Below are 22,994 nucleotides of genomic sequence, written 5' to 3'. Positions count from 1 at the left end.
CTCACTTCTCTGTGAGCTCTTCCACAGGAGCAGGGAAGCACGCCATACCCCAAGACTGGTTTGTCCCTGATTTGGTTGGGGTTACTGGAGGTGGAGATGCTGTGAGGCCAAGTTCCTTGCTCCAGAAAAGCTCAGAGGCCTCGAAGCGAGATGGAGGGAGAACTGAAAGCAGGCTGTCATCAATTTTGCAATCTCTGGGCTGGAGTTTTTTTGGCTTCGTTCAGCTCTCTGCAGTGAGGATTTGCATTGCTTCCTCTCTGCTTTTGCTGTGCTTTCACTGATCAGTGGCTGCACAGTGCTGGAGGGGATGGTGCTGTGTGGGTCTATTGCTGAGTTTGCCTGGGGGATTTGTAGGAAGATAAATCAAGCAGCCTGAGGCTGATATTTGTGATAGCATTGGGCTTAAACGCCTGTCTGAGTCTTTGAGAAAATGTGTAAGTCATGGGATGGGTTAGAGGAATGGTTAACAGCAACAGAAGTCACTGAGGAGACAGTGTTGCCATCAGGAAGGGAAATGTGGGAGACTGAAAGGGGCAGACTCTTTAGCAGGATCTGTTAGAATAGGGTAAGGGGAAATGATTTCAGACTAAAAGAGGGGAGATTTAGGTTGCATATAATAAAAAAGATTTTTATATAGGTGGAGAAGCACAGGAGCAAGTCACCCAGAGAGGTAGTGGATGCTTCATCCCTGGAGACACACAAGGTCAGGCTGGAGGGGCTCTGAGCATCCTGATGTAGCTGAGCACCCTCCCATTACAGGGGAGTTGGACTAGATGATCTTTTAAAGGTCCCCTTTCAACTTAAATTATTTAGTGATTCTAATATTTTCCTCTTTATGGACCTAGCAGCTTGTCCTGGCTGTAGGTTTCACAGTCAGAACCCTCTGGTTACACTGCCTGCCCCAGAGAACAAAGCTCTCCTGCCTTCTGGAAGCACTGCTCCACATTTGGCTCTGGTGCATTGCCTCCCAGAGGCTTGGCCTGTGCAAGGAGGCATCGCCTGGTCACAGCCAGTCTTGGCCAGCAAAGAGGGAACTGATGGATGGCCAAAACCATGACACAGCAGAATTGAGCCTGGCTGGGAGGGGGGCTGACTCAGCAACCAGATCCTGCTGTGTAATGGAGAGAAAAAAAACCCACACAGCTGCAATACCCACGTACAGCTGCTTGTGGAAAGAGGGAGTCACTGCTGGAGTCCACAGGACGTACTGTGTGTTAATTTGTGTTTACCAAAGGGAGGCTGCCCTGGCAGAACGGATTGTGCTTGCTGTTCTCATCGTAGAACAACCCGAACCAGATCAAAGATACAGGTGGAGCACAGCGGGTGGGAGCACCAAGACCCAAGGGGTCCTCCCTGTGGGGCACCTCTGGGGGACGGATGCTGCTGCTCTGCACAGACCCCGTGCAGTGGCCCCAGAGACGGATGTGGTGGGGGATGGACGTGTGTGCTGGATTCTCAGGGTGATGGAAACAGGAAGCAGCGATTACAATAAACATTGTTCCAGATGGTGCTGGTGGGGACAGACCCTGCGACCTGCTGGGACTGGGGTCTGTGAGCAACAGGGAGGTGTGGAAGGGAGCAAGGCAGCTAGCAAATACAAGCCCCACATTGTCCTGCATGAAGAAAAGTGCACCCTGATTGAGACAGGAGCGCAGTGCAAGTGGCTGCATTTGAGAACTCACACGTGGGCACTGAGCAGGACTTCGTACCGCAGCTCAGTGGAAGGGAGGAGACAGACTGGAAACCCAGTTCTGCAGATAGTGAAACCCCACCGTCCCCCTCCGCTTCCAACCCCCACACTGTGCGGCTCCCAGTTGGAGCACAGGGGTTACATATCCCACTGAGTGCTGCGGGGCTGGGCTTTATTTCTGGAGATTTCTCCAGACGTCCTGAGAAATGGGAGCGGGGCCAGGAAAAACAGCTGCAACCTCAGCAGGGCCTGCGGAAACCACCCTCCTGATAAACAGCCTCACGTGGCTTCTCTCTGCCATGACTCAGCAACTAAGAGCCCCTCTGCCTCAGCCCAGAAACATTGCTCAGCAAAACCCAGTGACCTGGCGTGACCCTGACTCAGCAGAATGGCCTCTCCGGGAAACAGTGAGTCAGCATCTGTGGGAGCCCCCACCCAGCAGGCTGTGGGGTTTGAGGGTCTGACCCAGGACACAGGCGATGCTCCCCTCCCCTCCTTTTCCCTTCACAACAGAAACAGAAGAGGTTTTATTCACATTAGGAAAAGAAGAAGGAATCTTGTTGTCCCAAATAAGCTTTGAGGAAGATTTGGCATGGTTAGAGTCCAGTGGGGTGGATAACAGCCTTCCCAGTGTACCAGCAAGAGGTACTTCTGTGCTGATGCATGAGATGGTGTGGGAAATCAGACCAATTTGTTAACTGCTCTTTAAAAATACATTTCATGTGCTATTCGAGTTGGGTTTGTTTTTGCCTCGAGGAACATGGTGCTGATATGCCAAGATCTGCACAACACGAGCATCATGGAAATTCTCGTGAGCTTTTAATATGTGCTTGATTTTTAGAGATAAGGAGCAAATCTGACCCAGCTCAGGGAAGTTCTGGCTTTTTTCAACCAGAACATGCAAAACGTCCGTGCAGGTCACACTCCTGTTCCCAGAGTGGTTTCTAATGGATGCTTCAGCCCGTGTGTGTGCACACAACCCCCACGTGCACACTCTGGAGCGGTCACCGTGTGAGTCTGTGCCAGGCTAAAGGCTGCGGTGTAATGCCTGGAATAAGGCACAACTTTGTTTGGTTCGGTGTCCTGCGTAGCACAGCCTGAACCAAGCGGGTCGCTGCAAAGCAAAAGGGCTTCCACTGCGGCTTGCAGAGCTCAGGCTGCCAGAGTGTGAGGCACTAGAGCCATCTGCTGGGAGAAATCAGCAAGCAGCACAGGGGGTTGGTCTGGTTTCTTTCAATGGAATCAATGGACCATTGAATCTAAAAGACCTCTAAGATCACCTGGTCCAACCGCCAGCCCATCCCCATCGTGCCCACTGACCACGTCCCTCAGTGCCACATCCACACGGCTCTGGAACACCTCCAGGGATGGGACTCGACCACTAAGGAGGCTTTTCCAAGCTCCTAGCCAGTCTGACTCCAGGAGATGGCAAAGGGGCAGCTGAGGACACACTGCTGATACCACAGAGCCCTTTCAGAGCAACTGTTTCTTACATGTCTTTGAGTGATTTATGGATCGAGATGTGCATCTGGGTCTGGTCACAAGGCAGACAGGGGGTGGGGAGGAGGTAGCTCACCCTCTTGCTATTTTGGGATGGGTTGGAGCCACCTCCCCAGGAGCCAGCACCTGTCTTGACTCACAGCACCCTCAGCCCCATGCCATGCCTCCTCTCAGTACCACTGTGCCCTCACTTGGAGAGCAAATGTGGCCACGTGGCTGCATTCCTCTTCTCCCTTCCCCACTCGGGCACAGAGAGAAGACACACATTCCTTCAGCGGAGGTTCAAGAGTTTGCTCCTTTAATGTGCAATAAAAAAGGCAACTCTCCCACGTTCAACAGGAAATCCCATGAGCAGGAGCCCCAGGCTCGGCACCCATCTCCCCAGCTGCCATACAGGATCAGGCACTGTGTGTGGTTTGCTCAGAAGGGGTTTCTCCCCCATGTGCAAGTCACCCCCGGCTGCTGTAGGGCTGCTTTGCTGTTGCGAGATGACTAATGTCTCACTTCCCCTCTTGCGCTCACCAGCTTGAACAAGCTCTCCCAGCAACAGCATTGCTCCCACCAGTGTAACAGTCCCTATGAGGGCCTTCTGCTTTAGGGAACACAGCTCTCTGCCATGGCACACAGGGAGTCAACAGCTGTTGGCTGGATCTGAGGCTAAGAGATCCTCCCTGCACCACAGCGAGATGTGGTTGAAGGCATCAGTGGAAGCAAGATGGAGGCAGGGTCATATTGGGGAAAGAAGGAAGGAAAGGATAGCAATAGGGGAATTAAATTAACTGCAAAGGGTTTGCTGAAGGAACATCCTAACCCACAGCAGACAGCCCCTTCAGCCTGCAGGCTGCGTACCACTTGCAGCTCAAGGCCTGCTTGCTGCCAGGGGCTTTGGTAACTGGCTGGTAAGCAACGGAAACAAGGGCTGTGAGTAGGATTCCAGATAAACTGATGGGAAGGAAAGGAAGAGAAGGGGTTGCAAGTGAGGTGCTGCAAACCACAAGCATTTGTGCAAGAAAATCTAGAGCAATAGCGCTCCACTGCCGTTAGTGTTTTTCCTCTGCCACCTGTAGCGTGTGGTACCCCCTTTGCTTTCCAGGCTAACAGCGGTATACAGAGGGCTGGAGGCCCACTCTAGAGATGGAGCTAGGAAAGAGGCAGGCAGGCATGATTTCAGCAGCAGGCTGCAGGCTCTCCTCTTTCTTGGGCAAGATCTCTGATTGACTCACTGGAGAGGAGGATGGGGAGTTTCTGCTTTACCCACACCATACCAAAAAAGCCGCCCACTGAACTGCCATGTTCTCTAGCAGCTTTGAAAACCCTCTTCACAAGCCTGCCGTGTGACATCCCTGAACACAACAATGATTATCTGAAAGCAGCTTTAAAATAAAAACAACTCAAAAAGAAAACAGGAAGAGAGTGGAGGAAGGGGACAGAGTCCTTCCCCTGCTGGCCCCTGGTTGGAGGCGAGCGAAACAGCACACACAGCCTCTTGCTCCACAGCACACCAGTCAGTTGCTTTCACAAGGCAAACATAGCATCATCTTCTTTTGCTTGCTTCTGATGACGGCTGGCAGCAGCAGGGGAGACAGACGTCCCTGCTGAAGAGCTGGACAAAGTGGGCAGTCGGTCTGCAACTTTTGCTCGTTCTTCCAGAAACTTGTCAAACTCTGGGTTAAAAGCAGAGCATTAGCAAGGAGAGGAGATTGTGGAAAAGCCAAAGTGCTGCCAGCTGGAAAAGCAGTTTGCTGGTGACTCTTACCTTCGCTGGTGACACCTTTTCCATCGTCTGACTCTCCCTAGAGAAGGAAAAGGATGTGATTAGAGGCTTTTTATACTGATACGGTAGCCCAGATCCTGTATCCTCAGCTTTTCCTGACCTGCTCCTTCCAAGCAGCCTGCACCACATACACAGCAGTGCCAGCGCTGTTTTACACTGCCCAAGATCCAACCTTACAGGCAGCTCTGACAGCACCGCTGCTTCCTGCTAAGCAGCCCTTCACTTACCACGTCAGTAGACAGCCACTTCTCTATGTCTTCCATGAAATTTGCCTGGGGAACTGGCACCTGGGACAGAGGAAAGAGAAGCTGAGAGAATGTTCTTGAAACCCAACCCAAAATCTAACCCTCTTGCCCCGTCACTCAGTCAGTTCAAGCCCTTCAAAATCCCACCACTGCCATTGCAAAGCTCTCCCAGCTGCCAATGTTTCACCTCCTTCCTCTGCCCCTTCCACACCCAGACATGCATAGTTTCCAGGATACATGACATTAAAAGTATCTGGGGTTTGGCAACTGACTTTGGAGTATTAACACAAGATGAGGCTTTAGTAAGGACCCACAAGGTGGAAACTGGATGCTTGTGTGGGAAAGCCAGAGAACAGGGGATGCGCTTTATTCCACACTGCCTCCCTTCCACAAAGCAGTTACAGTCTGATATCAATGTCTGTGGTGCTTAAGGTAACAAACGTTTGATGCCGTACGGAGGGAGAAAGGCCAAGAAGTGATTCCCTGGTAGGATCACGGAGCAAGGCAGTATTTGACATCACACCAAATTACAGATACAAATCAATCACAAAGTCCTCTACAATTAAATCTTAATTAAAATTAAAGTAAACCTCTTCCAGTAGGGAAGAGGTTAGCACAGAAGACTTTACATCTCTGGCCAATTTAAGAAGCAAAGAGACACCTTTTGAACGGACAGAAACCAAGACCAATTCAAACCCCAGATCCTTTTTCTCCAGTCATGAGCTCCTGAACAAAGCTGAGCAGCAACAAGCTTCACAAGCAGAAGCGCCAGAGGGTATTTGTAGGAACTTATTTCTTAGTCTCCTCATGTGAATAACTCCCTCACCCTCAGAAAACAGCCAAATCAAGAGAAAAAGCGACCCTTTCTCACCAAGGATGGGCAGACTTCCCCAAATGAGGTAGCAAGTTCAGATAGTTACTACAGTGGGCAGATGTATGAGGGAGGATGGAAGAGGATGTGTAAAATTAGGGAAGTTTCAAAGCGAAGTTCCTCTCCGGGTAATGCATACAAGCCAACAGGACAGCATGTGGGGAAACTTCCTAGAGTAGACATTAGTCTAGGCAGTGCTCATTTTAGGAAGAAAGGCTAGCAAACTTTGCATCTGGGACAGTGTCAAAACCTCAGCATGCCTGAAGGGATGCAAATGCAGGAATTCCTTCTGCCAAAAGACCAAATCTGAAAGCTTGAACACTTTATCTTCAGGAGAAGGCCTCCAATGTGATAAAAGTCAGAATATGTTCTCTTCCAAATGTGGCTGCTCATGCTAGGCAGGAGAAGCTGCAAAGGGAATGAACAGCTGCAGCCTTCCCTACACCACTGTTTCATGCCTTCAACTCAGATATCCACCCTGTAACAGGCCAGTCTTTGTGGCATATGCTCTTTTTGGCCTCAGAACTTCAGGAGTTTTTTCCTACTGACATGTTTGAGGAAGGACTGACACTGCCTACTTCCTTTCCAACCCTGGTCTCCATAACTGGCCCAGAGCAGGGTTGCTCCATTTCAGTTTGCAGTCTCTCCTGATGTCTGCAGTGCATCCACACATGCCGTGCCAGTGCCACCTGCAACCCAGCAGCCCCAGCATCCTTTCTCCCTACTGGTGCTCCACGATCTCACCATTCCTTGCCGCATCATCCAGTTAGTCAGCTGGGCTCCATCACTGGAGGCACTAGACTCCTCCTGGTCGAGAGAGAGTCTGTACTGAATGCTGCTGTTGCAGAATGTCAGGGAAAAGGGAGGCAGTAGGTTTAGGGTAGAGGAAAGTGCACACTGTTACTGGTGGCCCACTTCTCTGATTGCAGAGAGGAGGCAAATGGTCTCGGAAAGCTGAAATGTAATAAACTCTATTTCCAAGTGGTCATTTCCTGCAGATGTAAGGAGGCCATCCTATATCTGTCTGAGTCAAGTTCAGATCTGTCACATTTCCCTATCTCTGGGTGGTAAATAATGAGGTATAGAGTCCAGATAGTAAATGCAGGTTGGTAGAGCCTAGGAGTTATCATCAGTCATGTTAAATGCTTGACTTTTTTTTTCCCAAAAAGACAGCATGTTCACTGTGTTGGTGAGCAAGGAGGATACTCCCACTTCTGGTCACACATTAAAGGCTCTGTAGCCACTTACCGCTCCTGTGTTCTGCTGCCGGGCATCCAGGGCACCAGCAAGTCCTTTGGCAGCTTGGGGATCTTCGTACTTTACCCTGAAAGCATGAAGTTAGATAACACACAGGTTGATATAATGTCTGTGAGTGAAGGTTGGGAAGTTCTAAATATATACTCAAGGCTGCTGACTGCACAGCTTTTCATCTTTCACCATTCTCCTTCCAAGAGCTTCTAGAAAGGTGTACAGAACTCCTACTAAAGAAGAATGCAACCCACCATAAAACAGACTCATCTACTCACTGCAAAATTACTATGGATACCAGAGGACAGCTCTGGCACTTGACACGGGGATGACAAGGCATCGCCTAAAAACAACTGTCCGGCAGACTAGAACTCAGTCTTACAGAGCCAGGTGCATCTAACATGACACTGATCTTCCCTGGGCTTGACTATAGAAGAGAGATAACAGCCTGCGCAGTAGATCACAGTTGCTATAGAATGGATTTGAGCAACAAAGCCCCTGTATTACTCACACACCTTCACAGCAGAAACACATCTCAAAATCCTATCTCTAGCCAACACCACTCAAAAACTGATGGTGGCAGAGACTCACAGGCTTATACCATGTAGGAGGTTAAGCTGGATGATCAGAAAAGCCTGGTGTTGCTTCAGAGGCTCCAAACGTCCCATTGCAGCAACCTTTTTCTACACACAGACAAGTCCCACCCAGCATCTCCCTTATCCCATTTCTGTGTTCCCTCCAGGCTTCTACCACACACGCTAATGCCACGCTTCACCATCTGATCCACGCAGGCTGGGGAAAACAATCCATCCAAGCTAGGAGAATGAAGCCTCTCCCAGAAGTTCTCCTCAGGTTTCCCCTCCAGCCAGGCCCCTTCTTGCAGCTGCAGATCATCACGTGGAGCAATTTTTGTTGGGGGCTGAGGGCTTGGGCCACCGTTGATCAAACTTCTCAAAAAAGTGCTCATCAGTGAAGGGGCCACTGTGGACAATGGCATCAATGATGAAGTACAGCACTGCTATCATGCCACTGATGAGGAAGAATGGTAGGAAAGGCTTGAGGTGTTTCAAGCACTGTTTTGCTGAGACACCCATGAAGCATCAGGAGTCAGGAACAGATCTTAGCTGCCTTGCTTGTGTCTCCTGCCAGCACATCCTGCCTGGGAGCAGCAGAGATGTGGGTTTGCTCAGGGAGAGGGAGATACTGAGAGCAGAGAGTGCTGAGTGAAATGGGAAACCTGAGCCAGTAAGAATAGAGACTACCTAGCAGGGCTGCAAGTGCAAGCAGATGGAGGGCAGTGAGGAATAAATAGAAGACGCCTCATTACTGCAAAGATCACAAGCCTCAGTCCGTTAAGGATTGCGCCACATTGGAGAGGATATGATTCCACCCCTGCCCAACTGTTCCTCAGCCTCTAGCACTGAGCACATACCAGCAGCTTGGGTTTCAGAGGGGCAGCTGGCACCAGTGTTTCTGTCCCATCCTGAGGCATCACACCCTGCAATGTGTTGGGAGTACCCTCCATGCAGCAGTCTCATACATCCTGAGGGACTTTGCACATGGGTTCACAGCCCTGACTAAAGTGGTTCGGAGCTGCAATTGTTGGCAGTCATGTTCAGGCTGAGCCCAAAACAGCCATGTGTGTTCAATCACTGCTTCCCAACAGCCTAATGTGCTCATAGCCCTGTTGTGCCCTGAAAGGTGGTGAAGACCAGAAACAGTACACAGGACAGTCAATGAGGCATGAGCAGAATCCCTTCCTAGCAAGACCTGCAAGGGCTATCAGCTTGTGGAGCTCAGTGCTTGGACAAGATAACCAGGAGTACATCATGTGCTGCCCATGGGTTACTAGATGCAGACTGAGGAAAGGGAGTGAAAGGGGACATCTTTAAGAGATTTTAACTTGCCACTGTTCAGCCTCAGAGAAAGGCACTCTAACAGATGGAGATCAGTAGCACAGGTCTCTGAAATCTGGAAGCAGACATGAGCCTATGGATTCTGCTGTTTGGTAACCTATGAAGAACACTGGGTGATTCTGACAGGTGAAACAGAGTATGATTGTCAAATCTGTTAAGTCAAAAGGATCCAGTCAGTACAGTTCTTGCTGTCTCTTTCCAGTTAGAGGACTCAGAAAATTCACTCTTTGCAGAAGAGAAGAGACTTCTTCATTGTAGACAGTGTGTAGGCAGTACTACTAGATCTAACTCTTACTGCTTTACATCTGGAGGTCTTAACCACACTACAGAGGAAGAAAAACCAGTCCCACTTACCAAGAGGGAAACTGAGACCTATATCAATTCCCTGCCTTGCAAACCACAATGGATTGTGCACTTCCTGCACTTCAGCTATCACTGATATTCAGTGATAACTAAGTTCAATATCAGCCCAGTCAATGCACAGAGCAACTCATGATTTCAGAGATAGACAAGAAAACTGAGCCAGTCCCATTCTGCACCTTCACCTCTGACACTGAGCCTCAACAGCACATACAGCACAGCACTGTCCATTGGTGACCGATGTGTACACAGAGACCACTTTCTTTTCCACTTGACCAGGAGAACACTGAATGGCAGCAAGGGAGAATAACTGGGAAGGACATCCTACAAACACTGTGCGTGGGAAGAGTGCCTTTCTGTTGCACTCTACTGCCTCCCACCAACTGTTGCTGGCTGGGATCATGGCCCCAACTCCCCTGCAACCTCCCCACTCAGAAGAAGGCAAGGACAGAGGGGCTACTACACTCACTCTCTGCGTTGCTCAGCCAGTGAGCTGCCACGGGTCACGGCAAACATGTCAAACTCTTCCTCCAGCTTGCCAGAGGTGTCCAGGGAGTGCAGCCCTGCACTCACGCTCCTTGAGCCCAGGGCTATAGGAGAGAAAAGATAGTAAGCAAGCAGCTTGAAGACATGAATGGAGAGCTATGGAGCTTAGAGGTGCTAAGTGGAAAGCTAACATTCAAACAGGTTAAAATACTCCAGGCCCACTAATCGATTCTGCCCCTCAGAAGCAGCAGTGTATCAGTGTTATTGATGATGTGACAGAATCAGTTTCTTCTCCTACTCAGCAGATATTTTTAGCTCAGTCTCTGGCAGCAGCAGCAGCAATTTGCTGCACTTATTCTGAAGGGCACATGTTCCTGATCATTTAACACAGGGAATTGCTCCATAACTTGTGGAAGAGGATAACCTGTGTTACCCATTGGAGTAGATTTTCAGGAATTAAGCATCACCTGAAAAACTCTGACTTGAAAAACATTTCCACTAACTTGTTTGTAAATATAGTATCATTAGTTCTATTCAATTGCATCCAAGTTGTACTGAGCATGCTCACAGTCAGTGAGAATTTCAGGAATGACTCTGTAGACTGTTGGTATGTCCTGGATACCCCTCAGGATCCCTCAGGTTTTCTGACAGCCTGTCAACATCTGGGTCCTGAGCCCAAAATACTCACGGTTGCCTTTGCAGTAAAGCTCAGTGGCTTTTCTTCTCCAAGACCTTGGTGTCAGCCTCACACCACATGGTAAGAGAAACAACTGCACTGCTGCTAGGGACAGGAGGGAGAGCAACTTTCTCCCCTTCACCCCCCTGCTGGAAAGCTCAGCTCTTAGCCACATCCTAGCACTGAGATCCTTCCACAAGAAGGTTCACCTCCTGCACAATCTGAGGCGTTAATGTTGAGACGTGCTTGAGTCTCTTGGCATGCATAGATTTCTTCATTAGCTTATTAGTTGACAATATACTCTGTCTTTATGAATATGGCTAAAATATTTTGGGTGGTGACTGAAGTACATTACAGGTTTCTTATAACAGCACAGGAGAAAGACTGAGGAGAATACTGCGTGGCAACATACTCATTCCAGCCAGCTGAGAGGAGAGGTTGTTAGTGACTTCAGGTTGTCTCACTGCAGAGGGAGTGCTGGGTCTCAGATCAATCAAGTTATTCTCTGCCTCACTTGGTGCCTTCGGAGAAAAAAAAAAAGGAAGATAGATAGTGAAGAGTTTGTGAGGCTCGAACACTTGGACTCCTCAGTCATAGCTTATTAGCACTGACAAGGGAAGCCCTACTGTACCCACCGAAAGATATCAGCTGGGGAGCCTGTACTTGGGAGAAGTGGCTGGGAGTAGGACAGAATACATCTTGGTACCGAAGTCCCAGCTCTGCTGGGATGTCAGTAGGTTAAGTGCTGGCTCAGACAACAGGCCAGTGATGATACAAGGAGGGTTATTTGAGAAATGTTCCTTTTAATGCTCAAAACCCAGAAACCACATCTACTACTAGTCTCTCCTTATTCTTCGGGTGAGGGGAAGGAGACTACTACTAGGAAAGGAAAGTCTAGCGATGCAAAATGGAGTGTCCTACACACTGGTGAGGTCTGGTGTGTCTGGGCTGGGAGAGAAAAACCTATAGCTTGCAAGTGGGGCAAGTCTGAATCTCTTTTCAACTCAGCAGGACATCACAGGTTGTGCGGGATGCAAACTGATCCATACAAAAGGCAGTAGCTTTGAATTACCTTAACAGGCTGTCCTGTCCGAACACGCTCAAACCTGCAAGGAAGATGACAGGATGAAACAGGATGCATTTCAGTAGCACATACTAATTCACGCTCAGCCCAAGAGATTTCTCAGTAAGGCTTGGCATAGCCTGCCCCTTCCTACATACTAGGAAAGGGGGACCATGTTCAGGGCCCAATTTCTCCCCTAAACAGAAGACACAAAAAAGGGGCCCTCAGAGCTGATGTCTCCAAAGACATGTCTCCAAAGATGTGACATAAGGAAGCTTCTTGTGAAACTTCAGAGCTACTTCTAATGAAAATGGTTCAAACCTAGCTCTCCTAGACAGACAGAGGAGACTAAATTCTCTTTACCCTAGTAGAAAAGATGAGTTTGGTGAACTGGAGGACAAAAGCAGTTAGATATTTTACCTAGGCAAGTCCTTCCTGTGTCTGTCTGCCTCAGAGCTAGAAAGCCAGCTCTTTTCACGCAGTCCCTTTCTTCTTCTGGGTTATGTTTATATTCTATCAGCAACAGTGTATTGAAGGTGCATGGATAAGTCAGCAAGATCTGAAGACTAGCTCTTCTTTCTACAAAGGGTTATTCAGGTTGACACACCTTGATCATTACATTCATGGGCAGATCAAAAGGTGGGATAGACTATCAAAGGGCAGTCAACTCTTGTGGAAGAGTAGAGCAGGGAGGATAGAGGTACCTTTCATGGCGCAGAAACACATTGTTGAGGTTGTCATTGATGAGGAGTAGCTCCTCAGTAAGCTGCTCATGCTGGACACGGGGAATGAGCTCTAGTACACGCTGCTGCATGGCTCTGCATGTCCGATTCAGCTCCTGTTCATAGCAAGAAAAGTTACCACAAAGGTCAGGCTAAGGCTGAGCACTTGCAGATTTGAAAGTCTGAATGCAACAGACAAACTCCAGAGCCTACTGGAGTCTATCAGCAAGTGTAGAGGAGGAACAGAAGTTGGTACGAGAAATGAACCAAGTCTGGGATTTATAGTTACTAGTTTTCTCTGTCCCTGCAATAATTGCATACCACTTGCTTAACATATTATTCAGGAATAAAGGCCCTCAGGAATTTCAGGTCTTCGTGTCAGATGATTCCAACCTCAACAGGGCAAATTCCCTTAGTCACTGAAACTCCTCAACCCCCATGTCTCCCTTATCCCATCTGTCCCTGATAAGTCCCACACTGAACTGTTCCAGTGCAATTGTTTGCCATGCCTGGCATGTACATCTCAGTTCATCAACTCATTGCTAAATTGAGCTCCATGTGCCAGCCCTCTATCCCACCAGTAGCTGCCTTGTATTCCTTACTTGCAGCAGTTCCAAGTCAGAAGTCTCAGCCTGGGATGGCACCAGCTCTGTCAGCATCTCTGACATGACCTTCACATTCCCATTCACCACTTCCAGTTCACTGCGCAGCTTCTTGATCTGCAGAAGGGAGGGAAAGTAACTGCTTACCCTGTGAAGGATGGGGGATAGCTGAGGTAGCTGTGAAGGACAGCACATAGGGTGGATGCATTCACAAAGCTGAAGGGAAAAGCCACTGGAGAACTCATTTGTCACCGCTCAGTTTGGTTCCCAGGAGCTCTCAGCAGAAGGAAGCCCCATTACTTAGCATCAAATTCATTCGCTGGTAAAAGATGCCAGGATCTCACTGGGGACCTTTGCCACTATATCTAACCTTGATTTTTAATAACCAGCAAAGGCTGCTGTTAGGATTCAATCTCTCCCCAGCTAGCAGCTTCTCTGTGGCAGCCACTCAAATGATTTCATTTCAAAGGCAGCAGAAGAGGGGAAAAAAATGAATTCCCATTCAGAAGGTGAGTCTGGGCTAAGAGTGCAGTTGAAGGTTTTCTCTCTTGTTTCAGAGACTACTAATGAGCTCCTTGAGAGGAATTCCCAGCCTTTGTTCTGCAAGGGGATGCTATCTACTAGCAGCTGCAGAATTAATGCTGAACTTGGTGTCTTAAGTCAGGGTGAGAAAGGAGAAAAGAGGATGAGGAAACAACTGAGAAAGCCCTGGTCTCTGTAAGCTGCATAGCCAGTTAGGACTGACTCATATGGAGTCAATTGTTAGGCAAGATAAACAAAGATGGTACAGAGGCATCTACAAAGCAAAATTCTGCTCCACTGCACTACAAAAACCTTGCCCAAAGCCTGTAGATGTCAGCTCCTTGCTTCCCTACAGCCTGGAGATTCTCCCAGTAGCTGCAAGCAGCCCTTTCTTAGGGAAGCGTAACCACTCCGTGTTTGTGGTATCCCTGTTGATTACTGTGACCACGATGGAGCTCTAGAAAATTCCTGAAGAATGATGCTTTGGAACAGCTCCTTAAGGATATAGGCTGGGGAAGGAGCAGGACAGCAGTCTCAGAACAGCATTTGTGAAACAGACCCCAAGTGGAGGGACAGCCAGCAGCAGCAGAGGGTATGTGTCCAACTCACCTGCTCTTGTGTGGGTGTGATGGGTGCATTGCTGGATGTGTCTCTCCCAGAAGGCAAGGTGACAGGGTGGAGGATGGACTCCATCTGCTGAGGGGAGTTGACTGCAGGTGAGTTCTGTCCAGACTGGGATTTGGAGCTATACACAGACTATGGACGGAGATAGGAACAACAGCAGAGATGTAAGACACTCACAGCTGACAAGGTAGTACAATTATGAAAGAAACGTTGATGTCAAGTCCCCATCTGCTTTTAATAAGTCTTCCAACTTCTCTGCTTCACCTCCCTTAAAGCTCTTACCCTGAAGCTTTAAGCCACTTTGTCCACCATGGCCTTGCAAAGAGACCCTCCTGCAGCTTCTCACTTTCCACTTTCTCTAACAGCAACCCAGAGCTACTAGAGCACCCTCACAGCATTATGCCTCCCACCTCCTCAGAAATGCCTTATTACCCTTCGTGGTGTGTGGATGGGTGACAGCATGTCCAGATCAGTCATGGGAAACTCAAGGCCTTTCCGTCTAAGGTCTTCATAGACAGCAACAACACCAGTTAAGTCTGGTGAGCTGCGGAAAGCATCCGCCCAGGACTAGGGAGAAGGAGATAACCATTCACATCATCATTTACATAATTTACACTACACTGATATACAAATACCACAGGACAAATGGTCCCTCCTCTGGTGCAGATGCTCACTCTTTGGCTCACCTGGATGAGGGTCAGCACCTTGTCGTGTACTATGGCAGGTGGGTTATTCTTCGGCAGGATTGTTCTCACCAGGACACTTTCTACAAAGTCCTGGCTGGCTACAAGGATATGGAAGCGATGGCCACAGTTTTTGACACATGTCTCCAAGACCTTTGAAGGCAAAGAAGCATTAGCTACAGTCTTCTCTGCCTGCAGGAATTAGCCTTGTTGTCTTTTGGTGCCCATGTTTTTGCACCTGGGGACTCAGCTTCACAGCAAGAATCACAGAGCTAAGAATTGTGACCACTCACCGTCAAAGCCAGCATAACTTCGTGGAAATTCTTATTCCCTACAATTCTCTTCTTGATGGCTCGGAAGGCATCTTTGGGCCTGCAGGAAAAAGCAAATGGAGAAAGATCATCAGAAGGGTGAGACTCACCTAGGAAGAAGCAAAGCAAAACAACCACTGACATCCAGAGTCATGCACTCAATAGGTGATCTTCCCCATCACATTTTCACTGCATCTTGAAGTGGTGACTGATAAAGCAGTTTTTGCCTGTAGTTCTGTAGGAGGTGCTAGGTCCTGCTGCTGTGTGTTGGTGCTGAAACTGGAGGCTTCTGTGCTGATGTTTGCAACAATCCAAGGTGTACAGACAAAACAGAGAGTAATAGCAACACCAGAAATGTACTGTTTGGGGTAAAGCAAAATCCCATGGCAGTGACAATGCAGACAAGATCACAAAAAGCTTGGCAAAGGGTAGAAATAAGAAAGAGAGATGGAGAAGAAGCAATCCTTGTCATGTTTAGAAAGAAACTGTTAAACCTTTCCCTGGAGGAAGTGAGGCTAAAAAGAAGTTTGGGAGATGCAGTGAATCTTGCATAAATGGCAGCATAGCAGGGTCACTGTGGTCTTGTGAGAGGACACAAAAGGACTAACATACTCCAGTAGAGCAGGGGAAGAGAGGCTGGGCTGGAAGAGCAGCAGTGCTGGAAGACAAGAGTGAGATGGAGGCACCAAGGTAATGAGGAAGCATCTGGGGGCCCATGGGGCAGTAAAGCTGCAATGGATGGGCATTAGCAGGAGAACTGGAGAGACAGCTGTGTTAGCAACAGTCCAGAAATGAAACACAAAGTGGTAACAGCTTGGGACGGAGAACTGTTGGCAAAGACAGGCATATTTGTACCATGGGGAGAGCAGGGCTGGAAAATTAGGGGTGACAGATCTGTAAGAAAAGATGTTTGACTTTGTTTCCGTACAACTGTGAAGTTTCAAACTGAGCTTGCTATCTATCAGCCTCCCTGTGTGGTGGGACAGCAGGAGTGAAATCTACATTTTTCATTCCATGTATCACCTTCCTTTTTACATGCTGTTCTTGACGTCTCCACTGTGAGATAGAGCAGACCCCCTAGGATTCACTGGCAAATCCCCAGCTCCAGAGTTAACATGTTTGGCAGATTTCTAACATCCCTTCTCAGGGGGGAATGCCCACATTTGTGCATGTCAGAGTGACTGTATATGAAAATAACTGAGAACATAACCCCAGCAGGACTCGCCTGAGATTTTCTTCTCTCCTCAGTCATTGGCCTGAAGAATTTTACATTCCCAGTGGAGAGAGTGGGATAAGGAAGAGGAATAAATCAAAGCAAAAGAATTGCAAATGTGTCTCTGGGAGATGGGAGGCAGCCTGGCTTGAATCAAGATTTCTCAAGGGACGCTGAAGGCCTGTTTGAATGGCTCCTTGTGCTCATGAAGATCACAAGGAAACATCTAACAGATGCTCTGAAAGCTCTTCTCTGTCTCTAGATGTCCCAGCAGTTTCATCTAGGGGACTACTGGGACGCCCAGCTTATTACCTCCAACACTGTATGCTACCACTGTAGTGTAGGGATGTAGTGTTACGGGAAGTGCGCCGGGACCTGCTGCTGGATGAGAACCTTTGCCAGCCCTCTTACCCTTCTTCAGTCTCATTAATGATGTCGCAGATCTCCATGTTGAGAGACCAGTCCTCACCCCGCAAGGATCCATCAGTAGCTCTCTCTGGAAAAAAGAAACCAAAACAGCACAAACCTAAGAGAAGTCTTGGCACTTTCATGGGCTGCTCTTCAGCTGTGACCCTGGATTCTGTCATAACATTTAACAACATGAATCAAGCTGAAAAGTCTGAGCCACCAAGTGCTTCCCACTAGGTGTCACCACCACAAAGCACATTGCTGGCTGGTGTTGGGATGGGCAGTTGCGCAGCTTTGCCCACATCACGCATGCTACAAACTCACAGACACACACTGAATGATCTCTGGTGTCCTACACGCAAAGGGAGATGGCCTCAGTGGAGAGCAAATGACTTCAGCTGCACAACTGAAGAAAGGGGGGATTATTTGCTTTGTTGTTGCAGGGCCAGCAAAGGAAACCATGAGTTTGGCCTGCTCATGCTGACATGGATCTAATGTCATTGGCATTGCTTTTATTTGCATCAACTTAAGGGAATGAATTAGCCCCAAGATTTTTACAAGTCCTATAAAAACAAATAAGTAAACAAAACATATAAAAAACAAAAACAGGAGGGCTTGTTTAAAATTTGCATCTCTTGCCTGAATTTCTGGCCTCTGGGGAGTATCGACAGACAAGGACTGCGGGCTGAAGTCATGTTCCAGCTTTTATTGTGTCCCCTTTAATTAGGAATTCCTCAGTCAGCCTTGATGTTATTCAAGGCAGAGATTTGGGCAACACGCAACTATTAGTGAGATCAACAGTGCCTCCACCCTGTAATCAGCTGCGTCTCACCCCAACCACACTGGCTGAGTGATGCCTTTAGGGTCACCACCAGTGAGTGGGGGAAACAACTGCCAGTGGGTAGGCAGAACCAGACAATCTCTAGACCACGGGGAAATGCAGAGATACAGCAGATAGCAAATAGTGCAAGAGAACCTTCTTTCCAAGCTTTCCCATCCTATAAGATGCCTGATTTAGTAGTGGAGCGAGGCAAATAAAACTAGCCAGACCAGTTCAGCACCTATCAGGTGCTCTCCAGAAGAACTGGGACCCAGCTTCCTTACAGGGACCAGCTTACTTAAATACGTACTTAGAGGAGTGCCTGCATTTTCAGAGCTGCTGTCACCGCATAATCTGGAGCTGGCCCTTGCTGTTGTGGGTCCTCTGCCCTTCAGAGGGAGCCTCCTCTGCAACCCAAATAGCTAACGATCCCTCTGTGGGACTAAAATGAAATGCTTGCTCATGCAAGTGGTAATGAGATAGGGGCCACAACATTGGAAAAAGTTTTCTGACTCCTGCCTGGGTAAGCACATCCATCATGTTTTCGGATGCCCTGTTTTAAGGATCTGTCAGAGAGCTATTCACAGCACTATGCAATACACCCTCCCTTGTACACGTCCCTCCCACAGGTTACACACCACAGCATGAAGCTACCTGCCCGAATCTTACCAAAATCCAGCTGCCACCTTTTCTGCTGGCTGGGAAATCTACTGATTACATTGTGATTAGGTTGATTACATTGTGGCCACAACTTGATGGAAGAGGGCAAATGGCAGAGTGGCCATTCTTTGACTGCAGAACATTCTTAGACTGCAGTTCAGGCTGACTTGATGGATTTGGTGCACTTGGTCATGAAGCCACACTTCACTGCTGCTCCCCTCCATGCTGAGGGTTACCTCCTGCTCAGGACACACCTTGGTTTAAGTCCCAGCCTACCCGCTCTACCTACTCTCTTGCTTCCCTGTGCTTGTCACCACTCTTCAACCTGCTTTCTTGTCCCCTTTTCTTCCAAATGTGCTCACCCTGTCAAAGTTGGGAAGCGGGTTTGCTTTCCAGAAAGGAATGCAAACAAACCATGCGCACTCCTTCACCTGGCTGGCCGGTATGGAACGTGGGGATTCCTCAGAGGTGACATAACACAGCCTGCAGTCACCCCACAGCGGAGCAGTGATCCTGTCATAGTCAACCTCCTTTCTGAGGCTAATGGGTGAAAAGCTGCAGGAAAGCAGCAAACCTGCCGTAAATACAATGTGAAGTTAGAAAATGTGCAGCTGGAATAGCAGAATTAGGGCATAAGGAAAAAAGGAGGGCGACAGCTTTGAATCTGCCTGCTAAGATTAAGGCCCAGCCTCTCTGGCCCTAGGAGGGTTGAAGCTAATGCCTTCTAAATCCTCGCTCCCGAGTACTGAGGGACTGCCCAAGACTAATAAGATATGTTGAATGTTCTCTGAAAATCCTGAACTTTACCCTTTTACTGAAGCTTGCAGAAAGAAAGGAAACAAAGTATATTCATTAGCCACGTGAGGGATCAGAGCGGCTGGCCCGGTTTCATGAGCTGTAATTAGCGCATGAGCTGTCTACCCTTTATAAAATCTGAGCCTGAGATGCCGACAAGTCTCTAAAAACAGTGAGGACAGGAGGCAGGGCCTGGCTGCCTGCTCAGCACTGCTTGGCAGGGCTTATCAGGCAGCTTTTGATTCTATTTGCTGGGAGCTGATCCTGGCCTGACACGGGGCATGCCTCATAGGGAGGTTATCAGCTGGTGTATAAATGCTGCCTTCTTCAAAGCCTGATACCAAGACCATACAGCACGAGAGAGGCCCTCTGCGGGGCCACTTCAAAGCTGTGTTGTTTCAGTGGCCAGACCAGCTTCCTGGGTGTGACAGCACTGAGGTTTGCCTGATACTGGTTTGCTTCCTTGCAAATTGCCCACCTCAACCCAGAATCACAGAGTGCTGTAACATGAGTCAAAACAAAGCACTGAATCTTCCTTTCTGGCACCTGACACACTTTTGATGACTGTAAGCTATTAATGCATCTGGTAATGTAAGATAAGAAATTATTTTGAACTGATACACTGCAGTAGTACCTTGCATTGTGACTGGTGGGAATTTCATGGCTTTGTTTCCTTCCTAGATTCTTGCTTCTTCCTTGCTGTGATGGAGGGGACAGCTTGCTCTCCTGACATGTATCTCCAATCCTAATTCAAGAATGGTGATGGACATCTGCTTGATCTGCCACAATGCTTTGGGTATCTGCATCTCTGAACTTATCCAGCTGTTCCTTCCTCAGCTCAAAATCTCAGGGATCAGAGAGCTCTTCAAATCTTTCACAGCACAGAAGACAAGATTGTAACTTGCTGAGAAGCGTTACCTTGCAGGAACCCGTCAGGAGAGGGGAATGCTATTAACAGCAGACGATATCTGCTTCCCAGCAGCTCCTAAAGTCCAACTTGCAGAGGGTTAGGGATTTAAATAGCTGTGAGGCACATTCTATTTTATCTGCAGCTCTCCCTCAACCATGAGCCAAGGCAATCTGCTCTCTCTTACTTGCTCCCTCTCACCAGCCTCAACTTTTCTTGGTTATCACGCTTAACCCATATCCCAAACATAAAAAAAACTCCTCTCCATCTCTGCATTATATCTTTACTTCTCTCCCTCACCTTCTGCCCTCATTCAATGAAATAATCTTTCTTTCCCTTTCAGTACTGCCATAATTACGAGCTATTCCAGACTTCAGGGTTCAGGAAAGAGCACTGTTGATTTCCTCTCTATTCTTTCACTCTGCCTTGTTACTATCAGAGCATCTCCTTGAAAGTAGGTTTCCCACTCTGATGTTTCCTTTAGCTCCTAGGCAGAGGCCAAGCGAATTGCCCTTTCATTGGTAGAGTCCAAGCTACAATGCTTTAGCACTATTCAAAAATGTCTCCTTTGGTTAGAAGTACTTCATTTTTTTAAAGGCTGTATTCGTCTTATTAAGGAAAAGAGATCACAGCCCAAAACCAGGACAAAGGGATAGTCTGTGATGAAATCTCAGGATGGGGAATAAAAAGGTGTAAACCTACTCCTCTGCAACTTTTTTTTGGTAAGAAATCACTGAGATTATCTGAGCGTGTGTTTCCTTCTCAGCAAAAACAAGTGGGACTTGCTAGATTAACATTCATGAAGGAATTTGAGAACATCATTGTGCATCAGAGTACTTCCTTTTCATCCCGTACCCTTCATCTAAAGCTTTTATGCTTTATAAGACGTATCAGGCGTACATCACTCAGCCCATGTAATTTGCAAAGATGCAATATCAGCTTTCTGCAGACAGCCCGAAGCGGAGGCACCATGCAGGTTTGGTGATCAGGTTCATGGGCTCAGTATGCAGCTACCATGGACCTACCAAACAACTTCAGGTAAGTCTCGTTCGCATCTCAAATCAAAAAGGAAAGAAAGCATTTATCTGTGTCCCCGGGATGTCGTTAGGCAATGTTCAGAAGGAGAAAACATTCGTATTTACATCTGTCAGCCCTTTTTAAATCCTCCACCCCTCAGTCCCTTTCTCACACACTGCAAATCCTCCACCCCTTTGGACTCCAATAACCCCACTCAAGTCCAATCCTTAAGATTTTTCTGCTATGTTGTAGTACTATGGGCTCTAAGCTCCTGTCTGACAACACTCTTGAAACACTTTCTTCCTCTTCTTTGTTGTTTGTCTGTTGCTTGAAAATCCCTTCTTTAAGAGAAGTAAAGCCCAGCAAGGAAACCACTTATATCTGGCTGCTCAGATAAACTGTTCAGAAGACCCGGAGAGCATGAAGTACGCTGTAACACCTACAGATGACTTTGGTTTGCCTGGACCCAGACACATCAATGTATCTGATACCCTCCTAGAATAATCACAAAGAGCAGGTGACAGCATCTCCTGGGAAACTCAATGAAACACGTGACTGCCACCTGGGGAGGCATCACATATCAGGCAGAGCTGTTCTTTATTGAAAACCTGCCCTTGTTTGGGAAGGTTAAAGTCAACCTTCCCCCAACTTGCTGTAGTCGCATCTCACACAAACAAGAAATGGCCAAATTGCACAAGATGGAGACATCAAGCAGGAAACACCAGCCTCATTTCTTCAAGCACAACCTGAAGGCATTTAGACGGTACAACAGGAGAAAAGAATCTTTATTCTAATTACGTTAAGAACTGCATCTCTGCTTTGAGACCAGCATAGCTGCTCATGGCCTTATTCTTTCTCTTTGCTCCACTTTCTTGGGCTATTTTGTTCTGTGCTCAGCAACCCGATTTGAGCACAGTGACTAAAACAACGTCTGCGAACCTGAAGGGTCACCAAGTGGATGCCACACTGCTCCCACTGCTGGAGCTGGGGCTCTATCCTGTGATCAGGCCTGTGGTGCAGGGCAGAGCAGGCAAGGCTCCCATTCCGCTGTGCAGGGAAGTCCATGCCAGGCAGCCACGTGTTGGGTGCTGCCAGGTGCGGGTCCCACTAGACACGCCACCTCGGTGTAGGCCAGCCCGAGCCCCCACCCTGTCAGCCCCAGCTCTGCGCTCGTTGCCCCCGCTGGCTCCGCCTCCTCAGGTAGTACAAGGCGCCTTCCCGCCCAGAGCGCTAATAGGCCGCTGTGGCTGGAGCTCAGCCAATCAGCAGCCCCCGCAGGGTGGGCACCCGCTCCTCCCGCGAAGCCCCCCGAGTTGTGGCGGGAATGGCGCCGAGCCAATCACGGAGCTCAGCGCCGCCAGGGGGCGTGGCTCGGGCCGCCGCTCCTCGGCCCCTTTAAGAGACGAAACTTCGCCTCGCCACCTCGAGACCCCAACGCGCGCGGATTGGCTGGCGGGGCCGCCGGCGGCGCTGCCTCGGGCTGCGTGTTCTCTATTGGTCGAAGGCGCCCGTCAGTCACAGCGGAGCTCCCCTCTCACTGGCCGCCGTCTCCGTGTCCCACCGCGAGGGCGGGACCCGCCGCGTCTCGCAGGCGAGGGGTCCTGCGGGCGGCCGGCCGGGCACGGAGGCCGGTACGTCGGGGGGCGCGGAGGGGAGAAGGAACGGGGACGGGCGCGGGGGCCGCGGGAGGGCGAGGGACTCACCGATGCGCTGCCCCACCGGGGAGCTGAACGGGTTCCCCAGCAGAAAGTCCATCGCGCCGCGATCAGCTGACTGTGCCGCCGCCGTTCACGTGACCGCGCGCCGGGGCGGGCCCCGCCGTGACGACAGCGGCCGCCGCCCGGCAACACCGCGGGGCTGAGGGCAGCTCGGCAAGTTGGT

The 22,994-nt window shown here is 49.0% G+C and overlaps 1 protein-coding gene and 1 long non-coding RNA gene across 5 annotated transcripts; one reads left to right on the top strand and one right to left on the bottom strand.

Annotated features, from left to right (window-relative positions):
- Positions 1-1,950: 1,950 nt before the first annotated feature.
- LOC146762410 (uncharacterized) lies at positions 1,951-20,808 on the top strand. Its single transcript, XR_014935483.1, has 2 exons — positions 1,951-2,097; positions 19,871-20,808. It is a non-coding gene; the product is annotated as an uncharacterized LOC146762410 (long non-coding RNA).
- On the bottom strand, positions 3,467-22,903 carry TOM1 (target of myb1 membrane trafficking protein). Of its 4 annotated transcripts, XM_085518946.1 has the most exons (16): positions 22,817-22,903; positions 16,918-17,002; positions 15,276-15,354; positions 14,986-15,135; positions 14,732-14,866; positions 14,285-14,431; positions 13,154-13,270; positions 12,534-12,667; positions 11,839-11,872; positions 11,179-11,287; positions 10,074-10,194; positions 7,329-7,404; positions 6,825-6,887; positions 5,192-5,251; positions 4,947-4,983; positions 3,467-4,854 (listed from the first exon to the last, which is right to left on the bottom strand). In XM_085518946.1, the coding sequence occupies exons 1-16, from the start codon at positions 22,866-22,868 to the stop codon at positions 4,706-4,708; spliced, it is 1,548 nt and encodes a 515-aa protein (XP_085375072.1). In that variant the 5' UTR covers positions 22,869-22,903; the 3' UTR covers positions 3,467-4,705. The 4 variants fall into 4 exon arrangements, 2 of the variants coding, with proteins under 2 accessions (XP_085375072.1, XP_015719019.2); XM_015863533.3 differs by lacking the exon at positions 6,825-6,887; XR_014935473.1 differs by lacking the exons at positions 3,467-4,854; positions 4,947-4,983; positions 6,825-6,887; positions 10,074-10,194 and having other exon boundaries at positions 5,191-5,251.
- Between the last annotated feature and the right edge of the window lie 91 nt (positions 22,904-22,994).

The sequence above is a fragment of the Coturnix japonica genome, chromosome 1, assembly GCF_054131305.1.
Source record: "Coturnix japonica strain WE chromosome 1, WE-NBRP24, whole genome shotgun sequence".
Taxonomy (NCBI): domain Eukaryota; kingdom Metazoa; phylum Chordata; class Aves; order Galliformes; family Phasianidae; genus Coturnix; species Coturnix japonica.
This window is presented reverse-complemented; position numbering and strand designations above follow the sequence as displayed.

Bases quoted from the DNA above. Each gene is read 5' to 3' on its own strand.
- TOM1 (XM_085518946.1), bottom strand. From the start codon at position 22,868: ATGGACTTTCTGCTGGGGAACCCGTTCAGCTCCCCGGTGGGGCAGCGC. The intron at 17,003-22,816 runs GTGAGTCCCTCG...TCTTTTTTCCAG, and splicing joins CCCGGTGGGGCAGCGCATCG to AGAGAGCTACTGATGGATCC. The intron at 7,405-10,073 runs GTGAGTGTAGTA...TCATGCTTTCAG, and splicing joins CTGGCTGAGCAACGCAGAGA to GGTAAAGTACGAAGATCCCC.